We start from the raw sequence: 24,073 nt of genomic DNA on the forward strand, positions 1-24,073 counted from the left end.
ACAGCTGTCCCTCGGTATATGTGGGGGACTGGTTCCAGGACCTCCTCAGGACACCGAACCTGCAGACGCCACGACCTTACGTGCCATGGGTTGGTGATGGCACGGAGCCGGTGCCTGTGCTCTTGCACACTTTAGATCATCTCAGATTCCTCACAATACCTAGTGTGGCACAAGAGCTGCACAGATCGTCCTTAGACTTCATTGTTTAGGGAATAATGACAAGAAAAAAGCCTGCCTGGCTTTAGTACAGACACAGGCTTTCCCCAATATTTTTGATCTGTGATTATGGAATTGGTGGATGCAGAACCTGGATACAGAGGCTGAGAGTACATTGTTTTAAAAACACAAATGTTAAAAAAGTGTCCAGACCACTCTGCACCTTGTTTCTCATGCACAAATTCCTGTTTTGTATCACATGCAAAGATCAATCTCATTCCTCCTAACTTCGCTATAAGACCATACCAGGGTCTTCTACCTAGTGTCCCACTGATGGGCATTTGGGTGGCTCCTCTGACATGTTGTACAAATGACATTTACCTATATATCTTTGGGACCTTGAAGGAGTTTATCTCTTCCTAAAAGTTGAATGGATAGACTGAAGAGCACGTGTGTTTCAGTCTGTGCTATTGTCAGGTCACCTGTGAAGGCGTCACACCAACTGTTGATCCCACTGTCAAGGTCAGAGGCTGCCCAGCCCTTGCCAAATCTGTGTCCTGTGAATTCTAACCAGGCGCTCAAAAACAGTCACCTCTTTAATCACATCTGAATTTCCTGGGAAGGAGCTGGATGAGCTTTGTGGAATCAAGACGGCCGAGACCAACAGGCACTGGTGAAGCCTTTCTGGGCTAACTTACCTTCTTAGCTCCTACCACACTGGACATGGCATGGGCACCCTCCCCACTCTTTGCTATCATCATTGCTAAGTAGTATATATTTTTATAGAAATATTAAAAAGCAGATAAAGTGAAAAGTAAAATAAAATCCCTCTTTATTTACCCTAGAGACATGAAAACACAGCACACAAACCTTTGTATAATTGAACAGTTGGAACCCAGAAGCCCATCAGTGAGGGCAGGGGTGAGGGTTGGAGTACACCCATTAGAGTGGCTTTCCACTCCAACCACACGACATGAGTGCAAGAACCTGTCCACGCAAGGCGACTTCCTCCGTGATTTATTCACGTGAAGTAGTTCTAAGGCAAAACCGTCATGACAGAAAGCAGATTGGCGGTTGGCAGGGTCCATGCGTGGCAGTGTGTGTGTGTACTGTACGGAGGTGTGGAGGACCTTTTGGGTGAGGTGTCATGAGTATTCACTTGTCAAAATCCGTTGAACACTATGGTTGGGAGCATTTTATAATAGGTAGATTATACAGCAAAGATAAAATCAGATAAATTTCTATCACGTATAGGTAACTTTTGCTAGCATTTCAGTGTATGTCCTTCAGACTTTTTTTCATGTAGATATACACACATGTTAAACTATATTCAAACTCAATGTACCTTTCATTTTATTTTATTGTTTTCATTAAATGGGAACATGTGTTTTGGTAATTGCTTTTTTTAACTAAAATATTTAAAATGTATTGGTTACCTTGTTCGTGGTTTAATTCCTGCCTCGAGCTGTTTTCTTGCTCCGAATGGAAGCTGTCAGCAGCTTCACCTTCCCACCCATCCCGATCTTGGAGAGCATCCTCCCAGGAGAGGGGGGCTTGGGAAAGCTCTGTGCGTCTTCCTTGGCATCTCTTTCCCATGCCCCTCTCCGTCTCTCTACAAGGTGTGGGGATGAGATGGCCGCAGCAGAGGCAGCAGCTCACAGCCTAGCCAGGGCTATTTATCTGAGGTGCAGTTGGGCCAGACTCCAGCCACCACTTGTGGGGCGCTCACAGGGAGAAACCCCAAAAGGCTGTCAGGAAACCACAGCTCCTCCACCCTGCACTGTTTTGGGAAAGCAAACCTTCCAAGTCACTGAAAGGGAGGCTTTGTTCTGGCTTTGCTCCTCTGAGACCCTCCCAAGTCCTGAATCCATTGTCATCATGTGGGACCTCCTCCTTGACAACATTCCAAGGGACTGACAAATTAACAGCCACAAAGGCTAGGGTCTGAGGCACAGAGGAGTCAGTGTGGGCCACCTCCACTGTCCCTCTCTTCCCCAGTCCTGGGCAGGTGCCAAACAGCCCACCCGGAAAGTCCGCCTGCTCAGCAGAGACTGCCCCGTCTGCCTGGAGTGCTCCCTTTCCGTCCTCCAGGCCGCTGCACTGTTTTAACCCTCGATCGACCCCCCACTGTTTCAAGAATCTCTAATAACCCGAGTCAGAGTAACGCAGGTTCGTATTTTGACTCTTCTGAGTGACTTGGACAAAACACCCCTCTGGCAGATTTTAAGTTCTTTCATCTTTAAGAAGGGTGCCATCCCACCATTCTAACTGGACTGTTAAAGTACTTACACGAGATAATCATAATGAACATTCAAAATGCTTACGATGGAACACTGCTAACTGCCTTCTAAACAGTGTCTGATTTAGGTACAACTGTTCGTCTCCATGAAGAAATTAGGGGGAGAGGAGTCAGCAAGTTGCTCAAGACCCAGGGAGAGGCTGGACCTCAAACCACTTCTCTCCCCATTTCTGGGCCAGGTCCTAGTTCAGCGTGCGGGCTGTGCTCCACCATTAGAGTCAGCAGAGGAGATGAAAAGGGCAGACTGCTGGCCTTGACCAGGAATTAGGATTTAGAGCTCAAGAATCTGCATTCTTAGTAAGGTGCAGGAGATTGTGGACCAAGCCGTTCTCAAAGTACTGCACATGACTATAACGAAACAACGCAATGATTACAATTATTACAGTTTGTGCAACCCTAGTCCAGAATCCTAAATTCTCCAAAATCTAGCTTTTTAAAATGCCAACATGACACTGCAAGTAGAAAATTCCACACCATGAAACTGTTTCATCCTCAGAATTATTAAAAATACTGGTGAGAATAATTTTCAGGCTATGTATATAAGGTGTATCTGAAACATAAATCAATATTCTGTTTAGGTTTGGGTCCTGTCCCCAGGATATCTCACGATGCGTATGCAAGTATTCCAAAATCTGAAAACATCTGAACTCTAGTTGCAAGCATTTCAGATAAAGGATGTTAAATCTGTTCTTAAAAATGCAAATGCTGAGAAATTCTAGGGTAGGCCAGGAATAAAGGAAGGAAGTTATAGGAATTTCTGAGTCCTCAACTCTGCTCTGTTTGCAAAGAACAGGCAGTCAGTGATAGATTGAGATGACGCTGGTGACAGGAGAGTCACACAGATGTGCATGTATTGGGCAAAAATCTGTCTAAATAAATAATGATGAAGCAAAGTAAAGAAAGCATCAATTCCTCAGGGGTTGGAGGGTGTGGGATGCTTCAGTGAAAATAACCACTGGTATTCAACTTAGAAAATAGCAGGTTCCCATGAATGTATGAGTTTTTCAGGATGAACCCAACTACTGCATAAAACTATAAAGCTCTAATAATATATAAATAAATAAAAATAGTGCAGAGTCACTCACATCAGGAGTGGGCTAGGTTCATCCCCGGATGTTGCTAACCCCATTCCTGGCAGAGTGTTTGACCTCGAACATTCTAAGTCAGAGGTCCAAGGTCAAATCTGCCCCCCTGGGTGATTTGATTTGACCGGCATGGTGTGGACACTCCCTATTTAGATGTTCTTTTCTTTTTTCTTTTCCTTTCCTTCCCTTTCCCTCTCTGCACTGCTAAGATCAGACCCAGGGATTTGTGCATGCCAGGCTCTACCACTGATCTGTCTATGTTGCCAGCCCAATGCTCAGTACGTAAAAAGATTTTGTATTAAGTGCCAATATCTCAAAATCAAATGTTTGCGTATAGTAGCTTAATGTTTTTGGTTCTTTCAGAAAAATATAAGTTGTTAAGACTGGGCCCTAAAGCACCTGCTAGAACAGACTGGAGTGATGGTTAGACAGAGCACACTTCACAGTTACTCCTGAAACAGCACCCAGGCTGCATCCAACTGTCACTTGTCAGCTTGCGATATCTGAGTTTATAATCCCTCGTTGAAGGGTTCAACTTTGACACATCAGATCAGAGACAATTCCCAAGACCACCAATCCAAACTCTCCCTTTCCTCCAGTCCCAATATCTCCACGGTGAGGTAGCCCCTCTTTGCATCAATGAAAGTGGAAGGATATGTGAGTGTGGGGTGCAGAAGGGTAATATTTATTGAACATCTACTTTGTGCCAAGCTCTGTGCTATGTTCTTCCCACATGTCATCTCATTTAACTTTTACTTTTAAAATTATGGCTCAGGTAAGGGTTAACCCAGAACTGGGTCTGGTACCTTGTCAGGGCTTTATAAGTACTGATTCTCTGGTTTTTCCAGGAAGGAAAAACAAGGGAGAGAAAGCAGAGAGCCCAAGATTCACCAATTAGTGAAGCACAAAGAGGAAACCCCCAATTATTCCATCAAAGACTGGAGTCTTTCTAAGGTGAATTGTGGGCTGGTAACTCCTCCTTTAAATAAGTGTACCTGATAATGAGACTCTCTAGAAGCTTGTAGGACAAGAGAAACAGCACTGCATGGGACAGAAAATACCTTATGTCAAAGAGCGAAGCTGCAACTCAGTCTTGACCTGCTGTTTCCATGCTGGGCAAGGGATCCGGTGCTAACACACTGGATTTTTCCAGAGAGACTGGAAGTCCATATTCTGGGCAAAATTCACTTCTTTCCCCTCCTTTCCCTTCCCTCTTTACCTATCTTTCTTTCTCTTGTGAATTTAAACTGTTCTCTCAAATGGTGCGTAGCACAATGGTTCAGGTGACAGATTCTAGACTTTGGCTCTCTGAGTTCAAATCCCAGCTCTGCCACTTCTGAGCTTTCTGTGGAAATCACTTCACTTTTATGTGTCTCTGTTTTATCACCTGTGAACTATTAATAATCACAATGTTTTTGTGAGGAGATAATAGAAATTTCTAAGAATTGAGTCTGGTACCTAGTCAGGGCTCTGTTAAGGACTTACACCTAGTAGCAGAGTGCTTCTGTTTGGGGAAGCTACTCATTTCTTGAGGCAGCCTCTGTTCATTCTGAGTGGGGGTCTGGGAGGACATATGGGCACTCAAATTATGGGCTTTCATAGAAATCCCAGACATATACATTATCCCGAGGTTAACAAATGCCTCTACAAGCCGAGAAAGGAGTGCCACTCTCATGACAGAATGCTAAATAGCTGCAAAATCTTGGGCCTGCTGCTAGACCCTGCATGGGTATACCGAACCTCAGCCACTGGTTACTTATTTGTCTGCCTAGCTAGTTTTCCTGACAGTTCAGTATCCGAGAACTGATCACCGGCATTTAGAAGTGATTCAATTTTGTGCACTTGTGCCTGGGACTGGTTATAGAGACAGTCTTTAAAAAAAATGTTACAACAGCAAATAATAGCTGCAGGTGCAAATGGACACATTGTAACACACCCATTTATAGAGCTGAGCACTTGTGGCAGTCAGGGAAACACTTTGCTCTGGCTATGGCCTGGGCGGTGCAGGTGGATGTCACTTCTGATACAACCAGGCTGCTCTGAAATACTGGCTCTGTAAAATACCTGCACGCACCCGGGCATTGTCAGGGCCCAGAACGTGGGCTCTGAGCACAGCTCACGCCCTGTACAAACAGCTTCTTTATTCACCCGACAAATATTTTCTGATCCCTGGGTGAGCAAGCTTTGTGCACCCCGGCCTTGGAAACTCTCCTTCCAGTCATTTCCTTCAGAGGCAGAGCAGTTTAGCCAGGGCTAAAGCAGGAAGAGGGGGTGAGTAGGAACACTGGAGCAGAATCCTGAACCAATCCCCAGGAGGCTGAAGCCCTCAGCCTGTTCCAGAAGATCACCTCTCAGGTAACATCTGACTTTGCCCTGCTCCTTTCCACCAAGGGTGGAGCGAGCCCAGCCCAGCCCAGTCCCTCAACCTGCTACAAGTCCAGCTTGGCTTCCTGTTTGGCATTATCCCGATACTCTGTTCTGCAGCCCCTGCCTGCTGCCGGCTTTGTGATGCTGCCGTTGAGTTTATCTCACTGACCAGGCCTAGCTCCTCTCTGTTCCTGCCTCCTGGAAGACAGTCTCAAAGAATCATCAAACTTTACCATCTGAACAGACCGGGAAGATTATCTATCTAGTCTAGTGATTTTCAAGCCTTTTATTTTTTTCCTCACTAAGCTCTTTGTCGCACAAAATCTCATGTTGAACGCTAATGTCTAAAGAGATGATTTAAATTTGTATCATTATTGAAAAGTGACTTCTTATTTGTAGATTCTTGAAATGGCAGAGTTTCTCAGAGTGCAATTTGAAATCTGCTGATCATATGCCAATGATTTATTTTAATAGATGAGGAAACTGAGACCCAGAGGTTAAGTAACAGCTGAGGCGGCACTAGTATTGGTTTCCTACGGTGCTATAACCAATTACCAGAAACGTAGTGGCTTAAAGCAACATGAATTTATTTTCTTAGAGACCTGGAGGATGGACGTCCTGGATGGGTTTCCGTGGGCTAATGTCAAGGTGTGGGCTAGATCTTGTTCCTTCTGGAAGCCCCAGGGAAGAATCTGTCTCTTTGCAGATTAGGGGCCATCCAGGTTGGGCTGTTATGCCCTGTATCACATGATCTTCTCTCTGCTTGCAGAACATGGTTTTTTTTTTTTTTTTTTTCCTTATAAAGACCCTTCTTATTACACTGTGTTCATCTGAATAGCCCAGGATGATCTAGCCATTTCAAGATCCTTAATCTAATTATATCTGCAAAGTCCCTTTTGCTGCAGAGGATACAGAATCAAAGATCCCAGGGATTAGGATGTGGACATCCTAGGATGTGGGGGTGATTATTCAGCCTACCACAGGAAGGTAGCAGTTAATGGCAGAGCTGTCTCTGAACAGCACTCCTGGGCTTTTTATTAGTACATTCTATGTCTTGGAGGGGACAGGGCGAGGGGACCGAGTGGGTGGAAGATATACCTCCACTTTTCCTCTGATTTACTGTATGCTTGGTTCCTTATAACCCATAAGCCAGAACGGGCTGTCCTCACTGAAGGACGTAAGAGAAGGATAGATGACACCCCCACACACACATTTTAAAATTAGGGTTATCTTAGAGCAGGACCCTGTTAACATAAGCTTTTCTTTGTATCTGTCAAGGAAGCGAAAATTTAGTCTGTTAGATGGGACAACCTGAGCTGATTTAATGCTCTGATGGAATAAAAGTTGCGATGATAAAGAGTATTCTTAATGGCATCAGGAGAAGGGTAATAGTATTTCTACTTAACATATGGGGAAACAGAGGCCAGGAGAGCTGCGACTCTGCTTAAGGTCACATAGCGGGAGGGGCAGGATTTGACTCTGGAGGCTGGTGCTCAGTCCTGATCCAGCTGCCTCCCCACCGCACGGAGAGCAGGACCAGGCCTGGGCAGGCCCTCTGGACTACAAGTCTGCAAGACAGAGGCTAATGCTCGCACCTCACACAGGGCTGGGCACCTGGGGCTGGTCCTGCTGACTCGCTCGCTCTACGGCCCTTACACTTGGGGTGTTGTTTATCATCTCCCAAAGAAGTAAAAAGAAAACTTTGTTTTGTTGGAACCCAGGGTCTACACAAGTTGGGGGTCATACCCCCAACCCCTAAGACTAGGTGCTTAACCGCTGGGCTACCCTTATTATTAATTTTTATTTTGAGCCAGGGTCTCACTAACCAGGTTTTTTTTTTTTTTTTTTTTTTTTTTTTTTTTGGTACTGGGGATTTGGGAATTGAACTCAGGGCTCTCAACCGCTGAGCCACATTGCCAGCCCTATTTTGTATTTTATTTAGAAACAGGGTCTCACTGAGTTGCTGGCTTTGAACGTGTGATCCTCCTGCCTCAGCCTCCTGAGCTGCTGGAATTACAAGCATGTGCCACCATGCCTGGCCCTCACTAGTTTTTATTTTTTAATATGTTTTTGTTGTAGGTGGACACAATATCTTCACATTTTTTATTTATTTTTATGTGGTGCTGAGAATCGGACCCAGGGCCTGACGTGTTAGGCAAGTGCTCTAGCCCTGAGCCACAACCCCAGCCCCCTCACTAGTTTTTAATATTCTGAAAAACTGAATAAATGTGAGCTCTTGTGGAAAGATGAAGAGCTTTTTCTGTACATTTGAAAGCTCATAGTTTTGGGCTCAAAAATGGAGGAAGCATAAATAGGAGGGCAGGGGAGTTTCCGGGCAGTAAGACTGCTCTGTAACGTGTCATTGTACCTTTACCAAAGCCCACAGAACATGCGACACGAAGAGTAAGCCTTAATGGGCGCCAGTTAATGACCCCATCGTGACACCACACTCACACGAGGGGCTCCTAGTGGGAGAGGATGTGTGGGCCCCGTGCTGTGGGGGGTGCGGGCTCTGGGGACGCCCTGTTCTCTCCTCTGTTCTTGTGTGAAGCTGAAGAAGCTCTAGAGAAGAGTCTGCTAATTAGAAGCTGAACAAGGAGGCTCACTTTTGGACAATCTCTATGGTCTCAGAAATCCTCTTGGGTTGTGACCGCCACAGCCCGCCTGCTCTTGCCTGGGGTCTTAGCTGGAGCTGGAAGGCAAGACAGCTTTCCAACGTTCCCCACTGAGCTGGGTCTGCTGCTTCCTTCAAACTGTGCTCCGGCTTCCCGAATCTCAGGGACTTCCTGGCTAATCACTAAGAAAAGCACCAACTGAGAGTCAGGACGGAGGGATCCTGAGAGTGTCCCACTCCCTCTTTTTGAGACAGTTCCTGAATTTCCTTGGACCTCAATTTCCCCCTTTACGTCTAGAAGAAAATAAGCTTCTCCCTAATGATCTGGCAAAGCTGCTGTGGTAATTAAATATGTATGAAGGCTTTTTGAAAATCATAGAGCATTGTTCAAATGTAGATAGAGCTCATGGTTTCTCTGAGTCCTTCCAAGTATTTCCCCATCTTATTGATTAAGAGGCTCAGAGTAGTTAGGAAACTTGCCCAAAGTCACACAGGTAGTCAGAAGCAAAGCTTGAATTAAAAAACAAAAACCCAGGCCTGATATAAAACTCCTACTTTAAATCTTTATCCTCAGTTGACCCCAATAAGATAAAGAATGAGGACATCGGCAGTTACTGGAGTCTCCCGGTGTGAGCTGCACAGTAACACTCATTTCCTTTCTTCTAAAGCCACTTTCATTTCTCTTTGGAGCTGAAAATCTCAGATAAAATCCCAGACAATTGCAAATATCCCATAATCTCCCTGTGTCCTAATCTAAGGGTCCCAGAGCCACTGTGCCTTCCGCCTGAGATACTTGCCTTAACAACATTACTTGCAATGGATTTTGTGCTCAGAGGGGTTAAATACCTGTGATGAGTTTTTAAAAAATTGGTCCACAAATAAAATTGTCCCAGATAATAAATTTTAATGCTGGATCAAGAATAACAGCCTCCATTATCCTGGAAAACACAAAGCCTTCCCTGGGCTTATTCTTGCTGCCTTGATTTCATTCTTGGTTCCTGTGATATAATCATCCTCCTCATTCAGGGCTTTGGTGTCCTCTAAATGTGGGTGCCTCTTTCTTGGGAAAGGTGTTTGTTCATCCATTTGTCACTTGTTATTCTTGAGTACCTACCATCCGCCAGGCACAGGCCTGCCTCCCCCTATGCAGGTAACTGAAGAGACAGCTCTGACATAGGATGGGGTGTTGGAGGAAGTACGCGAAGCCCAACGGAGGACCATCAGTACCGTCTATGAAACCGTGTAATCGTGACCTGGAAGGAATTCTTGTCACCCAGGCAATTTCCAAACCCAGGCACAGTTTCTGGGATGCGGCAGGTACCACAGCCTCTCCTGGCCTTTGGACAATGCTGTGCCTCATCTCTGACAGACTGATGGAGTCTAATTTACCTGTTGATTCTCTTTTTCTCATTTCAGGGGACATCAACAGTTACTAGAGTCTCCGAGTGTGATCTCCACAGTGAGACTCATCTCCTCTCATCTTAAGCCCTTTTCATTTCTCTTTGGAGCTAAAAATCTCAGACAAAAACCCAGTCAATGGCAAATATCTCATAAGCCTCCTGTGTCCAGATCTTTACAAATCAACTGGTATTTATTGAGCACTTAGACCACTGGCCACAGGGCAGACAGAGAAGAGCCCTCTAGGGGCGTGCAGATCGAGTGCTCCTCTGCATCTATCTGTTCCTTTCCCTCTTAGACACGCGCGTGCGTGCACACACACACACACACACACACACACACAATCTCAAGAGCATGGGCTGTATCTTAATCATTTATTTTATTTCCAGGACTAGCTTTGGGCCTGGCCGGGGTAAGAGTTCAAGAGTTTTGTGGAAGAAAGAAGGAAAAAAAGGAAGAATGGAAGGAAGGAAGGTGGGAGGGAGGGAGAGAGGAAGAAAGGCATCTGGATCTCGTCCTTTAGATGGCTTCTCAGCCAACTGGAGTCCAGTCCAGCTTCCTCTAGCAACAGTTCTGAACTGAAGGCTCAGCCAGGATTGCAGAGCAGAAAGGCCGGAGCAACCCGCAGCGCTGGGAAGGTGGGAGGTCAGCGTTCGCCCTGTCCTCCAGACGGAGGCCCATCCCCCTTTAAGCTGCAGCCTCCTTTCGTGAGGAGAGCCAGGCACTGATCCCGTGCCACTCAGTCCACAGAGGTGACTTGCACAGCAGTCCCCCTCTGCCTCTGCCTGATGAGCCTGGCCACAGGCATGCAGTTCACCCACCGGTTAGCCTCGTGCCTCTGCATTTGGACGCTGCCTCTTAGGTCTGCTTTCTCTGCCTGATCCAGGCCCCCAGGATTCCTGAGCTGCTGAGCAGTCCCCTCACCCCGGCCCTGACTTCACTCCCTCCCCGGGCAATACCCCTCCCCGCTGTTGCTGGAGCCCTCTGTCTTAGATGGTGATCCAATCGTGTCCCAGATCCTCCGCGCTCTCTAGATCGCGGTCTTCAAGGTCCTCTCCTGAGCTCCCGCCCCAAGCCTTGTCTCTCTTTCCTGTCTCTTGCTGGGTGTGCTTCCGCACCAAGCTCTGAGAAACATCAACTCTTCTACACACCTCTGTCCCTTTGCAAATACTGGTGAATTTTCGCAAGCTTTTCTTCTGCTGGGAATGCCCTTTGCCTACATGAACTCCTACTCATCCTGAAAAACCCATTTTCATTTTCTACGTGAAGCCAGAATCAAATGTGTCTCCCTGGGCTTCTCCACGTCCTTGTCCTAACCTCCAGTGGAGCCCTGGTGCATGTCCTGCAACTGCTGGTTTATCAGTCTGCCTTCTCGCCAGACTATAGGGGCTTACCCTTCCCAGAATATCACTGTCATATGAGACGTGTTAACAACTACACTTGCAGTTGTGTAACAGGCTACACTTGTACACTTGTGTAACAGGCCTTCAGCAAGCGCTGCTGGAGTGCAGGAACAGATGCACTTCCTTGATGTGGCTTCAGTCAACCTTCCTCTCGGCCATGAACAGTTTGGGCATTGCAGACATCACCCAGGGCCCAGACAGGCAAAATCTCGGTAAGTACATGTTTGTTATGTGTGGCATACGGAGATGAGTTGATAAATAAAGGAACAAGGAAATTTCAGAGAATGATGAGTGCTCTGAAGAAGTATAACTAGGTAAGGGGGTAGGGAAGGGCAGTGGAGGTGGAGCTGCTTTAGATGTGGCAGGGAAGGCGACTCTGAGCTGAGGCCCAAAGGATCAGAAAGAGCCAGCTGTGCGGAGGACTGAAATTGTGTAGCATCCTGGGCAAAGTGACCCACAAGTGCAAAGGTCCTGAGGCAGGAGGAGTTTGGGGCATTCAGGGAATGAAAGTGTACCTAGGAAGCCTGAGATGAGCCAGGCAGGACGCAGATCATGTAGCACTGGTGGGGCCCCAGGAGGTGTGGACACCATGCCAGACTGAGGACTGCTGAGATTAGCAGACGGAGATGCGACCAGTGAATGGGTGCTTGGGTTCCTCCCCTCACACAAGATGACCGCCTGCTCACTGGGGCGGAGACAGCCCTCATTAATCTCAGGAAGCGGGAGGGCAGACGCGGGCAGTGCGCAGCCCAGGCTAACCAGAGAACACAAAGGCCGCCCGCCTGGCTTTGTTTGCAACCGTCAATTCCAAATTCTGCTAGCTGGCAGAGACAGGGGTTATTGATTTTCCCTTCTGGAATGCATGTCCTACAGAGTCCTCGCAAATAGAAACTGAAAAACAGAGGGAAACATAACTGCTCAGGAAGACAGGACAAGGGGACTTTTTTTTTTTTTTTAAAAACAATTTATACTGGTTTTTGTCTTTTTCTTATTATGCTCTGTTGGATGGTGGCTTGTCCTCTCTCCACCCACCCCCAATTCCTTTCTTTCTGTCCTATCTCTGTGTCTTTCTGGTTGTGGTTTCTCTTTTTCCTGTGTCTCTCAGTACTAGCAAGGCATTTGCATATAGTAGGCACTTAATACCGGCATTGTGCATGCGGGTCCGCAGGTCAGTCCCTCTGTGGGTCTTCCTCCAGATCAATTTGTTCATATAACTGCCTGTCTCTTTTTAAATATAGCACCTCTTGTCCTTCCAGACAGGCAGCAGAGAATGGGACCAGCCCATAAATCCAGCTCTCAGTAAATGCGTGGAGTGGTATCCCCAGCTAATTACTCTTTCTTCTCTCTGGAGAAGCAGGAAGCAATTAGGGGCTTCCTTCCACCGCCTGGGAGGGGGGCAGGGCGCCAAGTCCCTTGAGCAGCAGCAGCAGCAACTGATGGTTCCCACATCTGTGGGGTTCAGGCACCCTGGTAAGTCGCAGGCCTGGCCGCTTGCTCGGGTGAGTGGCCCCCACTCTCCAGCAGCATTCCTGGTGTGCCTGCGTGGGGAGCAGTCTGAGTAGACAGAAGTACCTGGCTAGAGTCCAAAAGATGCCAGATGTGTTACCAATGGCTGGCTGGGTGGGAAGCTGAGGAACCTCGATTTTATCATCTGGAAAATGGGGGTATTACAGTCCCTTTCTTCTTAAAGGGAAATGTCAGGGTAAGCAAAGACAATTCATGTCAACATTACATTTTGAAGTATTTTTCAAAAATAGACAATCCTTAATTTTCTCCTTATCATAAAGCATATGGTGTCGTGAATAGGCCTAATCAGCTGTCATTTCACATATCATTTAGTTTGACGCCTGATAATGTACTCCAGTGATTTATCTTCCGCTCCAACTTTACTTAAGGTAATAGAAGAGCAGTGTTTTAGTCCCTGAGCTCACACAATGTGGTGGAGAAGGCTGGGGCTGGGTTTCCAGATAAGGACAAGGATGTGCACCCCTGAGAGTTAAAGCTTGCTGTTCACTACTCGCAAGGTAGACACCCTCCACGTGGGTGACTGACACCTGTTTCTTTAACAGGTTTTATGCTAACTTAATTTCTACAAAGCACCTCCTATTTTGCATAAGCGAGGTGCTGGGAGTGGAACCCAGGACCTTGGGCATGCTGATCACAACTCTCTACCACTGAGCTTTGCCCCCAGCCCCCAGGTACATTTAAATGTAGAATTCATCATCACTTCTGCTGGGTGCTAATCCTCCACGGATTTACTTTCGGCTCCCATCCTACATCTCCAATCACCCTCATGACATTTTCTCTTAGGGCAATAGGGTCACTTAGTCTAACTCCCTCATGTTTAATAAAACCAGGAAAACTGAGGCACAGAGTCATAGGGTGGCTAGCATGTTCCTTCAACTAGCAAGAACAACAGAGGACAGGCAGATTCACCAATGTCCTAAGGCACAGAAGGTGCTCTGTCCACACGGCCCTGAAGATTGGACATCACTCACACCCAGCACCATTACCACCTGACTCCTGATCCTCCACACCTGGCCCTCCCCCAGGCTTTCAGCCTCCATGAAGTGGCGGCTCCAAGAAGACAGGGCTCAGACATCTACATGGTCACCCTCTGCCATTTTCCCGACAAATGGCACTCGGCAGGTGCCCCAACAATCTTTTGATGGGTGTGTGGTCGAATATCTCTGAGACTTGCCATCATGCCCTGATTCTCGGAGCTTGGAACTCTTGTATGACACTTCTTTTGCCCCTGCTACTAAAAACCCTTTTGTCACCAAGGGTTCTTGGTGGCTTGGTCCCCACAGGCAGCTTACTGTGGACGCCTCCTTTCTTGACTTCTGGCTGCTCCCTCCTAGCTCTCCACAGCCGGTCCTCCTGCCCCTGCTCTTCTTTCCCCAGCTCCTCCTGTCCATGGTTCCTCTTTCAGGTTGGTCTCCATCATGACCTGTCCTGGGTTGGAAGCCAGCCATTTTTGGTAACTGCACTCCTTGCAGGCAAAGTGCCACTGTCTGGCCACCACCCCTCATCACCTACTCTTCTGCCTCACAATCCCCCAAAGCCATGAGGTGCCCCCGTGTGTGCCCCGTGACACACACACCTCTTGAGACCTACATGCACCATCTGCCTCACTTGCTCAGCATTCTAATATTGTTCAGGCCCAGCTAAAATCTTTACTGTTAGGACAGCAACAAAGGAAGACAGCAGCAATAATAGCTAGAACTTTCTAAATACCTTCATGATTTGTTCTTATTTCATTAACCTTCACAAAAATCTCGGGAGGTGGGTCCAATTCTTGTCCTTCTGTTATAGTGGTTGAAACATATGCTCAGAATGTCGAGTCATGTGCACCCAAAATAGGCATAATTCATACAGAAGCCAAAACCACGTTCCCCACCTCGAGGCCACGGTGCTGAAAGCTAGTTTTCCTCTCTGGCCGCCCCTGGCTGTGGCAGGTATTCATTGGCAGCTTTCACGTTGACTGGTATTTGACTGAACATTCTCTTGGATGGACGTGTTTCTTGTCCCCAGTGACCCTTTTTGCCCTTGAAGAACAGGAATTATGCTTCGGGGGCCTGGTAGGTTCTGCCCCACAAGCGCATTGCTGGCTGACTGATTAGGACAGTGCTCAGCAGCCCTTAGTAGGTGCAGTGGATTCTTCCTCCGGGGCCTCAGGTTTACTATGCTCCTTCTTCCCCAGGACCACATGCTGGTTCTGGGTATGAACAAAACAGAAGCCAACTCCTGCTGAGCTTGGGCTCCTCAGAAACAAATGCAGGTTGAGCAGTCCTAAGTCAAAAACGCAACTTTTTGAGCACCAAGTAGGCACCACAAAGGAAAAGTCCCCACCAGGAAACTGTTTCATGCTCAGAATTATTAAAAACATGGTATAAAAACACCTTCAGGCTATGTGTATGAAACAAAAAAGAATTTTGTGTTAGAACTTGGGTCCCATCCCCCCAATATCTCATTATGTATATGCAAATACTCTACATTTCTGGTCCAGGCATTTCAGATAAGGGGTACTCAAACTGCATTTGCATGCACTTTTTCTAGAAGGTGGGCCTGACAGCTACTTGCTAGAGTAACTTAGGCATTTTGAACCTTTCACTTCTAAGGCCTTTGCCTATCTCTTTGTTAGAGATACTACAAGTTAAAGCAACTTGTAATCTACCCGTGAGCAAACAACAATAACAAGAACACAAAGCCCAAGAAACATGAACAACTATTAATAACCACTGTGGGATTTAATCATTTTCTTGAGAATAAAAAATGCAATTGGTAATTACACATCCACATTTCTACATCATTACATCATGTCTGTTTGTTAACCGATCCATTTAAAACTAGTGCCGCAGACTGGCGATGTAGCTCGGGGGCAGAATACTGGCCTGGTGGGTACCAGGCCCTGGGCTCCATCTCCAGCCTGGGAGCTTAGCCTTACGAGAGCTGACAGACTCATCTCTTTATATACATAATACACTCATTTGGGGCCCAATCATGAGGAAGCTGGGTGACGGTTGACCTTGATTTAGTCACTGGCCCTCCTTGGGCTCTCTGTTTTCTCTTGCCCTGTCGTTCTGGGATGCTAATTAACACAATCTTTATTGATTTTGATTCATGTGTACAGTCTTAAATTCCTAAAATCCAGAGACTGAAATGCTGGAAAAGTGCTTTGAAATGTGCTTTCTTGCCTCTGGCTGAGAAAGTGTCCATCATTATTTATCTAATAGGTTTGGTTTGTACTTCTTTCCATGAGGAGGTGTGAGGAAGTTAAGAAGTTCCTTCCTCCCTTCCCTTCTTTCTCCCCTTGTTTTGCAGTGCCCAGGATTGAGTCCAGGGCCTCAAGCATGGCAGGCAAGCCCTCTACACGGAGCCACACCTGTAGCCCAGAAGTTATTTCTGAATGAGGTCTACACCTGTCCTGCAGAGGGGCTCATAGCAGAGTGGCTATGCCTACTCCACCCTCTCCTGCTCTTGAGCAAACACTTCCAGTGGACACAGTAGGCAGCCTTCTGTCCCAGAGTCCCCTGCAAAGTCCTCGCTGCCTCCCTGCCCCTCCGCTCCCACACATGCCTCTGCCCTATATGTGCTTTGCACGGTAAACACCAAAAGCTTTCCGCTAAAGCCCCAGTCACGGGGGAGGCAGATAACATGCGTCTGGAAGCCATCGTCAACTTCCCTGGGGTGTGCCAGGAAGCCTGAGTCCTCCATTTGTTATAGGGAAAAGTGACAGTTAAAGTAGGTTCTTTCTTTCCTTCCTTCCTTCCTTCCTTCCTTCCTTCCTTCCCTCCATCCCTCCCTCCCTCCTTCCAAATCTCCTTCAAGCCTTCTCAAATTGAATTTGAGGCTGTGGAGGAGGTTGGTGGCCAGACATACTTGCTCAGCCAAAGCAGACTGTCTTCTGTGGCCCATTCCAAAAACATGTCCCCATCCCGTGGGCAGAACTGTGTGCAGAGTTCAGAAAGCACAAACCATATGAAGGTAAGGGCCTGGGAGTTGCTGATTAGGAGCAAAGCCTGGGGTCAGGTAGAAAGGATCAGGATTATGTGGTGAATTCAGAGATGAACAGTCCCGCCTCTTGACCTTGGTGACGGCAGCACGACTCCACCTGCGGTCAAAAACGGCACAGAGCGAACCACACTCACGCTCACACATGTGCACATAGATAAGCACGCGTGTGAGCTTCAGTGTGGGTGCCTGGGAAGTCTGACGGTGAGTCTGTGGATGGCACCAATGCCAATTTCTGGTGTTGCTGTTGGTCCCTGGTTATACAAGGTGTCACCACTGGGGAACTAGCACATGGACCTGGGTCCTATTTTTTTTTTTTAAAGTCCTGTCAATCAATGATGATTTTAAAATAAAAAGTCTAAAGCAAGCAAAAATCTAGTGTGATGAAAATGGATTTGGCTACATCTCCCCAAGGTCCTGGATGAAAGTCCCAGGGCTCTCTTGAGGCTGATGATGAGACTATTAATAAGAGAGCTTCATCGTCATCATCATCACCATCAAAGCTCCAGTTTACTCAATACTTACTGGGAATGAGGCATTCACTTTTTTTTTTTTTAATTTTAACATTTACTTAGTGCGTACAACATCCCCACCACGCTATGGTCCCCATTTATAGAAGATGATGATGACATTCGGAAAGAGCTGACTTGCATCTAACTTGGGTGACATGAGGCTCTGACCCAGGTGTGGGATTCCAATGCTTGTGGAATGGCCAGGAAGAGCAGGGCTTTGCGGAGCTGTCCTGGCAAACACTTACACAGGGCCCTCAGTCTCTGAAGGTGTCCAGATCACCCTCCTGTCCCTTCCCTCTCACCCATCCTGACCAGGGAGCCCGCGTGAGCCACATCTACAGCAAAGCAACAAAAATAGCACTTACAGATTCTTCACGTCGGCGATGCCGCGGAACGCCTTCCTCGGGACCCCCTGGATCTGGTTTTCACTCAGATCTCTAAACAAGAAGAGAAGAGGCAAACCCGTTAGAGCGCCAGGCTGGCTTTCTCTGCATCTCATTACGATAACAAAAACTCTCAGAGGCTGCCTCTGGGGTCACCAGAAGTGTTTGGGGGACTGTGTAGTCTCAGGCCCAGGGCTGCTACAAGCATTCGCATTGTGTGCGAGCGATGGCCTTTGCTGAAATGGTTACCAGGCGGAGACGCTCGCCTCCAGGGCGGGCGCTGTGGGTGGTCTCGCACCTCCAGGCCACGAGCCAAGATTCTGGGCTATTTGTTGCCTGCTCCACACCCAATGCTCTGTTTTGCCACCTCCCAGAGAAGACCCCTTTGCCCCCCTTCCCCCAAAGCATCCCACCCCCTCTGCGGGGTCAGCACTACTCAATCTCCCGTCTCTCAGGCTGTCCTTTGATGCCCAGGCTCTGCTTTTGTCATCTGGGATGGGAACAGAGTCCGGCCATCTGATTTTCTGATGGGAATGACCACTTCAGCTTATTCTAGAGTCCCAGAGATCCCCAGAGTCCTCTTGGCTCCTCTTAGTGATAAGTGTGATGAACTAAAATTCATTTCTACAAACCCATCCAAAATAGGGGTCCCACCAGCCCCTCGATGAGCATTAAGCAGCACCAACATACTGCTTTGAGGAAGGCAAGGGATAGGGTGAGGGTCCTGCAGCTGGCTCAAAGCCAAGTCTTGTCTGGGGGTTTACGCAACCCCAAAGTCTGAGGTTCCTTTCCAAACAACAGATGCTGTGGGCTGTTTGGTTTTGCTTTCCGGTTTTATTATTTTGCTCGACCAAACACGTGCACTTGCTTTCATTCAGATCTCAAGCCCACTTGGATCTCAGCAAGTAATCAATCTGTAAAGACCCATCGGGCCTCCAGGGTGCACGAGCGACTGCAGAACACTTGAGCTGTGCGTCAAGCCAGGCTCTTCTGCACCACCATGGCTGCAGAAGCATCTCCAAAGAGACGGTGTGGAAGGGGGCATGCGTGGAGACCGTGCTGAGGACGCGATCAGCTCTGTGTGTGCTCTCCAGACAAAAAGGTGTGTGTGTGTGTGTGTGTGTGTGTGTGTGCGCGCGCGCGAGCACACATCTGAATACGTATACATAGCTTTAGTTTGAAAAGAACACACAGAAAACCCCTCGAATATTATTAAGGCCAAAAAATTAACCACTCAGACATAACCACTGCTACCAATTAGGAGTAATATGGATGAATTTCACCTCATAGTATACAGCCTATTACAAACTATTTTTTACTTACTATATTGAGACCATCTGTCTCAATACATCAATGCCAACATTTTTAAAGTTTATATAACATCCGATTGTATGGATGGCTATATGATCCCAAATTGTTGGGCTGGCATTGATTGATTTACTTGCCATTTAGAGGAACACTGGGATAAATTTCTCTGCCCATACACTTGGGGACACTGTGTCCAGCCATCCCTTGGCGCACAGGGTACAGACATCCTTGTCTGAATTGCCCAGTAGACAGATTGTACAGACAGATGCTCACACACTGATTTTTTAAGGGTGCCCAGTCAAAAGCTGTGAACTGCTCCCTATATATTTGGAAGGAGAGGTCAGACAACCAACCTCCACTAAAACATGGGCTGTCTGTCTGAACAGTGTGCAAGAGGGAGGAGGGAAAACAGAAAGGAGAAGACAGGCTTCCACTTACTGCTCTCGCCTGCTGAGAAAGCTGACCAACAGCTACAACTCAGGATGCTAGGGACTGGGACTGTCTGGCACTCCCCTCAAAGCAAGGCTCAGAGCTGGGGCAGCTGCAGGTGTCAGGTTGCAGCGTGAGTCCTACAGGCTTCCAGGGCTGCATAACAGGCTTCCAGGGCTGCATAAGGTGCCCCACATCCCAAATCCAGTTTCCTCTGTCTGTCACTGATGTAAGTAAATTTAGATGCACAAGGAGCCCCCTCGCTGGCTCCCCCAGCCAGGCCTGATTCAATGAGCAGGGCTCCAGCCTGGAGTCAGGGCACTGAACAAAGCCCATGATGACAGTGGAGGTCAGGCAGTGTCACCCAGGCCACTCGGCTGCTCTCCATCAGCTTCTGGAGAAGGGGCCCAGGTCCCGTCATCGGGCTAATGCAATTTCTACCAGGCATCTGGGCTGCATGGGAGGCTCCAGCAGCCACAAAGGGCCCAGTCTTTCCTGCCAAGGAAAGGCTGGTTTACAGGCCACTAAGCCCCTGCCTGCCACCCTCCCATGCTTGGCTGCTGTCTTTGGTGTTTCTGGGAGATGAGCTCTGCCTACACATCTGATAAATGGCTGATGAGGGACATCAGGGGCAAGGGAAGCCAACGGGAGGAAGGTTTAGAACTGTCAGCCTTGACCGAGGCTGGCAGCTGCAATAAGGGGCATGTATCCCAGGAAGGCATTAAACCGTTTTGAGTAGACTGCATCCCATCTTGAAACACACTGGAAGGAGGGGCAGCTGTACAAAGTTCTGGTTTGCAATATGGCAGGATGAAGACAGGAGAGTCATATTTAATCAGAAAAATGTGGCGCATTCATGGGAGAGATCCTACACAGTCATTCAGGCAAAATCCTGTGCTTGGGTGGGGCAGCTGCTTTCGTTTTTGGTCGCTGTGTTCTTTCTGCAAATGTCCCCAGCCTTGCTCTGACTTAAGGAGCCTGGTGTAAGGCATGGTTTGCTTTCTTTCTCTTTACTGTTGCTTTTCTCCTGCCCTGACTGAGTAAAACAGTATATTGTAGGGAATTTATCTGTTCCTCATGACAATCTGCTTGTAAATTTCATTAAGTTTATTTTCCATTGAGTTTCTCTTCTCCAGCTAACAATCCTGCTGCCATGCATCTGCAGGGTTGTATATTGATTTCATAAATACCTCCAGTGGGCTGACAAACTGACAACTTTAATGGTGTTACTGATGGGGCGTGGAGGAGGGTTCAGGGCTGGGTGCTTCATTTTCGGGTAACTATCCCTTCACAATTATCGCAGGGCCTTTGTGAGGGTTCCTAATAGCGTGTTTATCTCAGCATGATGCCACAGCTTAGAGCTTTTGTTAAGTACGATCCTTGAGAGACACGAGAACCACCATTCTCGGCTGACACTTAAATAAAAACAACTAAATCTATCCATAATGCCTAAGAGCCTACTTCCGGCTTGATTGTTTGGAAGCACCCTTCACCTCAGAAGCAACTCGCAGAGATGCTTGGAAGTGACGGGGGGGGGGGATTTTTTTTTAATCTTTATTTTTTTTTACATTGGAAGAAAGGTACAAGGTTGGAATAGGGCAGGGGGAGGGAGGCAAAGTGTGCTGGGTTTTTCTGGGGACATAAAGAAAGATGGCAGTTGGGGAAAGCTTTCTTGGTTGGTAAGTGGCACCACGAACCCAGATGCCTTTTTAAATAATTAGGGCTGTGAAAGGAAAGGACTGCATTAGCTAAAGTGCATTTCCCAGCTTCCGGAAAATGATTAACCGACTGATTATTCCATCCAAAAACACAAGACCAAAGAGGACTTATTAAGGAGACAGGAAGTCAAACCGGAGTTGGCAAGGACTGATACATCCCGCTTCCAGGCAGCCCTCCCTCCCCCCACCTTTTTAATTTACTAAAATGCTTTGGACACAGATTAACTTTCTTCACAAATTTATTATTGCTTCATCTACCTTGAAATGGGAAGTGCAGACACTTTGATAAATGGATTGAAAGGTCGTAGAGTTCCAGTGGCGCTTTTGCAAGGCTTCTTGGGCCTCCCTGCAATGTCAGGGCAGAACCCCTAGCCCTGCAGGATGAGAAGCAGGAAATGCTCTCTTCTTTGCTCCAATCCCCATAAAGTACCAGCTCTGGTCACACTCATACCACCAGGAAGGCTCATGTGCATTAAATGGCAGTTTACGTGGGGGTTTTGCTCTTCAGCGTTGATCCCAAATTGTTTACCAAGCTACAAAATAGGACTGGAAGCTCCCAGAAATTTGGGGGGATTCTTGTTGCTGAAGTGTACGGAGTTACTTATGAGTTGCATGCTCACACAACTTGCTCGAATACTGCATGACTCAGTTTCCCCATATTTACAAGGGGATATTAATTTTACCAGCTTCATCAATTAATTGTCAGAACCAAATGCATCCACAGGTGTAAAGCACATAGCACGGCACCTGGAACACAGAAAGCATTCCAGGAAATGGCTGTGTGCACTTCTCAGAATTTCCCCCGTGAGCCCTGGGTTTACATTGCTGGAAATGTCCTTTTTCAACCACCCCGGGGCATACGTTACTAAACAGTAAGGCACATAAATGTTGTCAGTACTATTTCCATAAAATCTCAGGGAGGGAGTAAAGCTTCCCTCATGTACCATCCAGAAAGCAGTAACCACATTCGATTCTAGATTCTTTACAATGAAATAAGAGAGATGGATTCAGTAAAAAGGTGGTCTTATGCTGGGCTCTCTCAGAAGCACACTGAGCCTAAGACTCATTAAATGACTGATTAATGAAGGCCTCTCAGGAGAGACCAGGCTAAAGAAAGGGAGTAAAACACAACAGGTGAGTTCTCAGACTTAGTCTGAGGTTTAGAGTTCTGTCTATGAGCAAGGAAGCTGGGCCACTGAGCCCTGCTCAGTCAGTGTGTGACTGGGGACTCCCCAAAAGAAATGCATGCCACTATAATGCTGAGCGAGGTAATGTCAACAACCCAGGAACAGATTGAAGGGGTCCCCAGCTATGAGACTTTAGCAGTGAAACCCACAGATGCAGGAGATAGAAGCCAGTACCAGCAGAGGACCAAAGCATCCTATCCAGAACATTCAGAAGATGGCTCCAAGGAAGTTCTCCTGAAGTAGGAAGCTGTCAGCAGATTAAAGCACTACTCTCAAAAGATGGTCCATCCAAAGACAAGGGACAGAGGCCACACAGGAGCTAACCTTCCAAAGAAATTGGAACAACTCTATGGGGTTTTGATGAGTTCTATACCCCCTCCTTCTCTCCCTGAACCCTTTGCACTGAGACAAATCAATGGTGCCTTTTTTGTAACATTAGAAAAATCCACCAACTCTTGATTAGCCAAACAAAAATAGGGGATGATAAACAAAGCTTTGATATTTGGAAGCATTTTGGATTGGGGATGAGGGTGGTGAATTACCATTGTGATTCTCTTAGGCCTGAGTATACTTTCAAATTTTCTGTCTAGTCAGAGGAAATCTGCCCACCGTGCACTCATAATAACCAAAACTCACTTAGAAATTTTAAAATCTCTGACAGTAATCCCCACATCTAAAATTTCTTGTGATCTCAACACTATCCCCTACATAAAGCTGAATCCTTTGCACCTCAACTCCTGAACCCCAACTCCTAATGTATCATCCCCTGTGACACATCACTCCGCTTTAAGAATTAAAGGCAAAAATACTGTTTTACCTACATGATTTTATACAGCAGAAGGGACAGACACAGAAGCAAGATTATTCCCTAGGGATTTTACAATACGGACTTCAGGGAGGATTTATCTTACTAGGTAAACCTTGTCTACAGGCAATTTATCTTAATAAGCAAGATGATATGTTTGCAGTTGGGTTACTGTCAAAATCAAATGAGCTGCAAGTATATGTCCCAGCAATGAAGCCCTGGTCCTTCCAGCTGGGTGTCTAGTCAATGGCATCCTTTTGTCCAAGGGAGATGACAATGGCGTAAATGGGATCATTTCTGAAAGAACTGCAACCTATGTCAGGGAGTCAGAGAATTGAAGTATCAATGGGGACACAAACAAAAAGCAAAACCCAATGATTTCGCACCGTTCCGGTTGCTTCTGAATCTTTCATTGCAGCAGCTTCCACTGAAGTTACTGAACGGAAGCCATCAACAAGAGCTCTTCTATTCTGTCTCCTCTGGAAAGCTCATTAGAAATGTCCTTGCTGTAGATTGGCATGTTTGGTGGATCAGCTCTTAGTTCACATTCTTACTTTTCTCAACAGAGATGATCTGAGTACCTACTATGTGTCGTGCTGCATTATGCATTAAGATAGAGAAGTGAGTAGAACCAAGTATCCGTCCTCCTGTGGCTCACCCTTGGTGACTCCAGTTGCAGAGAAACAGTCTACCCCACACTGACAGAAACAAAATAACACCAGGCACCTCTGGAAGCAGCAGCAACATTTTCACTGCTTTTTGTCTTTTCAACAAGAAGAAAGCCTGTAGCTGAATACACATGGCTTCTTCAGTTTTGTTCTACAGGACCCCAAGTCTTTCTTGTTTTTCTAGAGAGAAAGGGAAAGATGTCCATCTGAATCACTAGGACTGGAGG

General features: G+C 46.9%; 1 protein-coding gene across 3 annotated transcripts in view; it reads right to left on the bottom strand.

Annotated features, from left to right (window-relative positions):
• The window catches only part of Slit3 (slit guidance ligand 3), a 579,498-nt gene that overhangs the window by 173,082 nt on the left and 382,343 nt on the right, over window positions 1-24,073 (bottom strand). For all 3 annotated transcript variants that reach the window (XR_007109040.1, XM_047554975.1, XM_047554973.1), the window contains exon 5: window positions 17,714-17,785. Coding sequence is in view for 2 of the 3 variants with exons in the window: in XM_047554975.1 (XP_047410931.1) it covers window positions 17,714-17,785 (72 nt within the window). In the remaining variant the exon portion in view is untranslated. The remainder of the gene's footprint in view (window positions 1-17,713; window positions 17,786-24,073) is intronic.

This window comes from Sciurus carolinensis, chromosome 6 (assembly GCF_902686445.1).
Source record: "Sciurus carolinensis chromosome 6, mSciCar1.2, whole genome shotgun sequence".
Classification (NCBI taxonomy): Eukaryota; Metazoa; Chordata; class Mammalia; order Rodentia; family Sciuridae; genus Sciurus; species Sciurus carolinensis.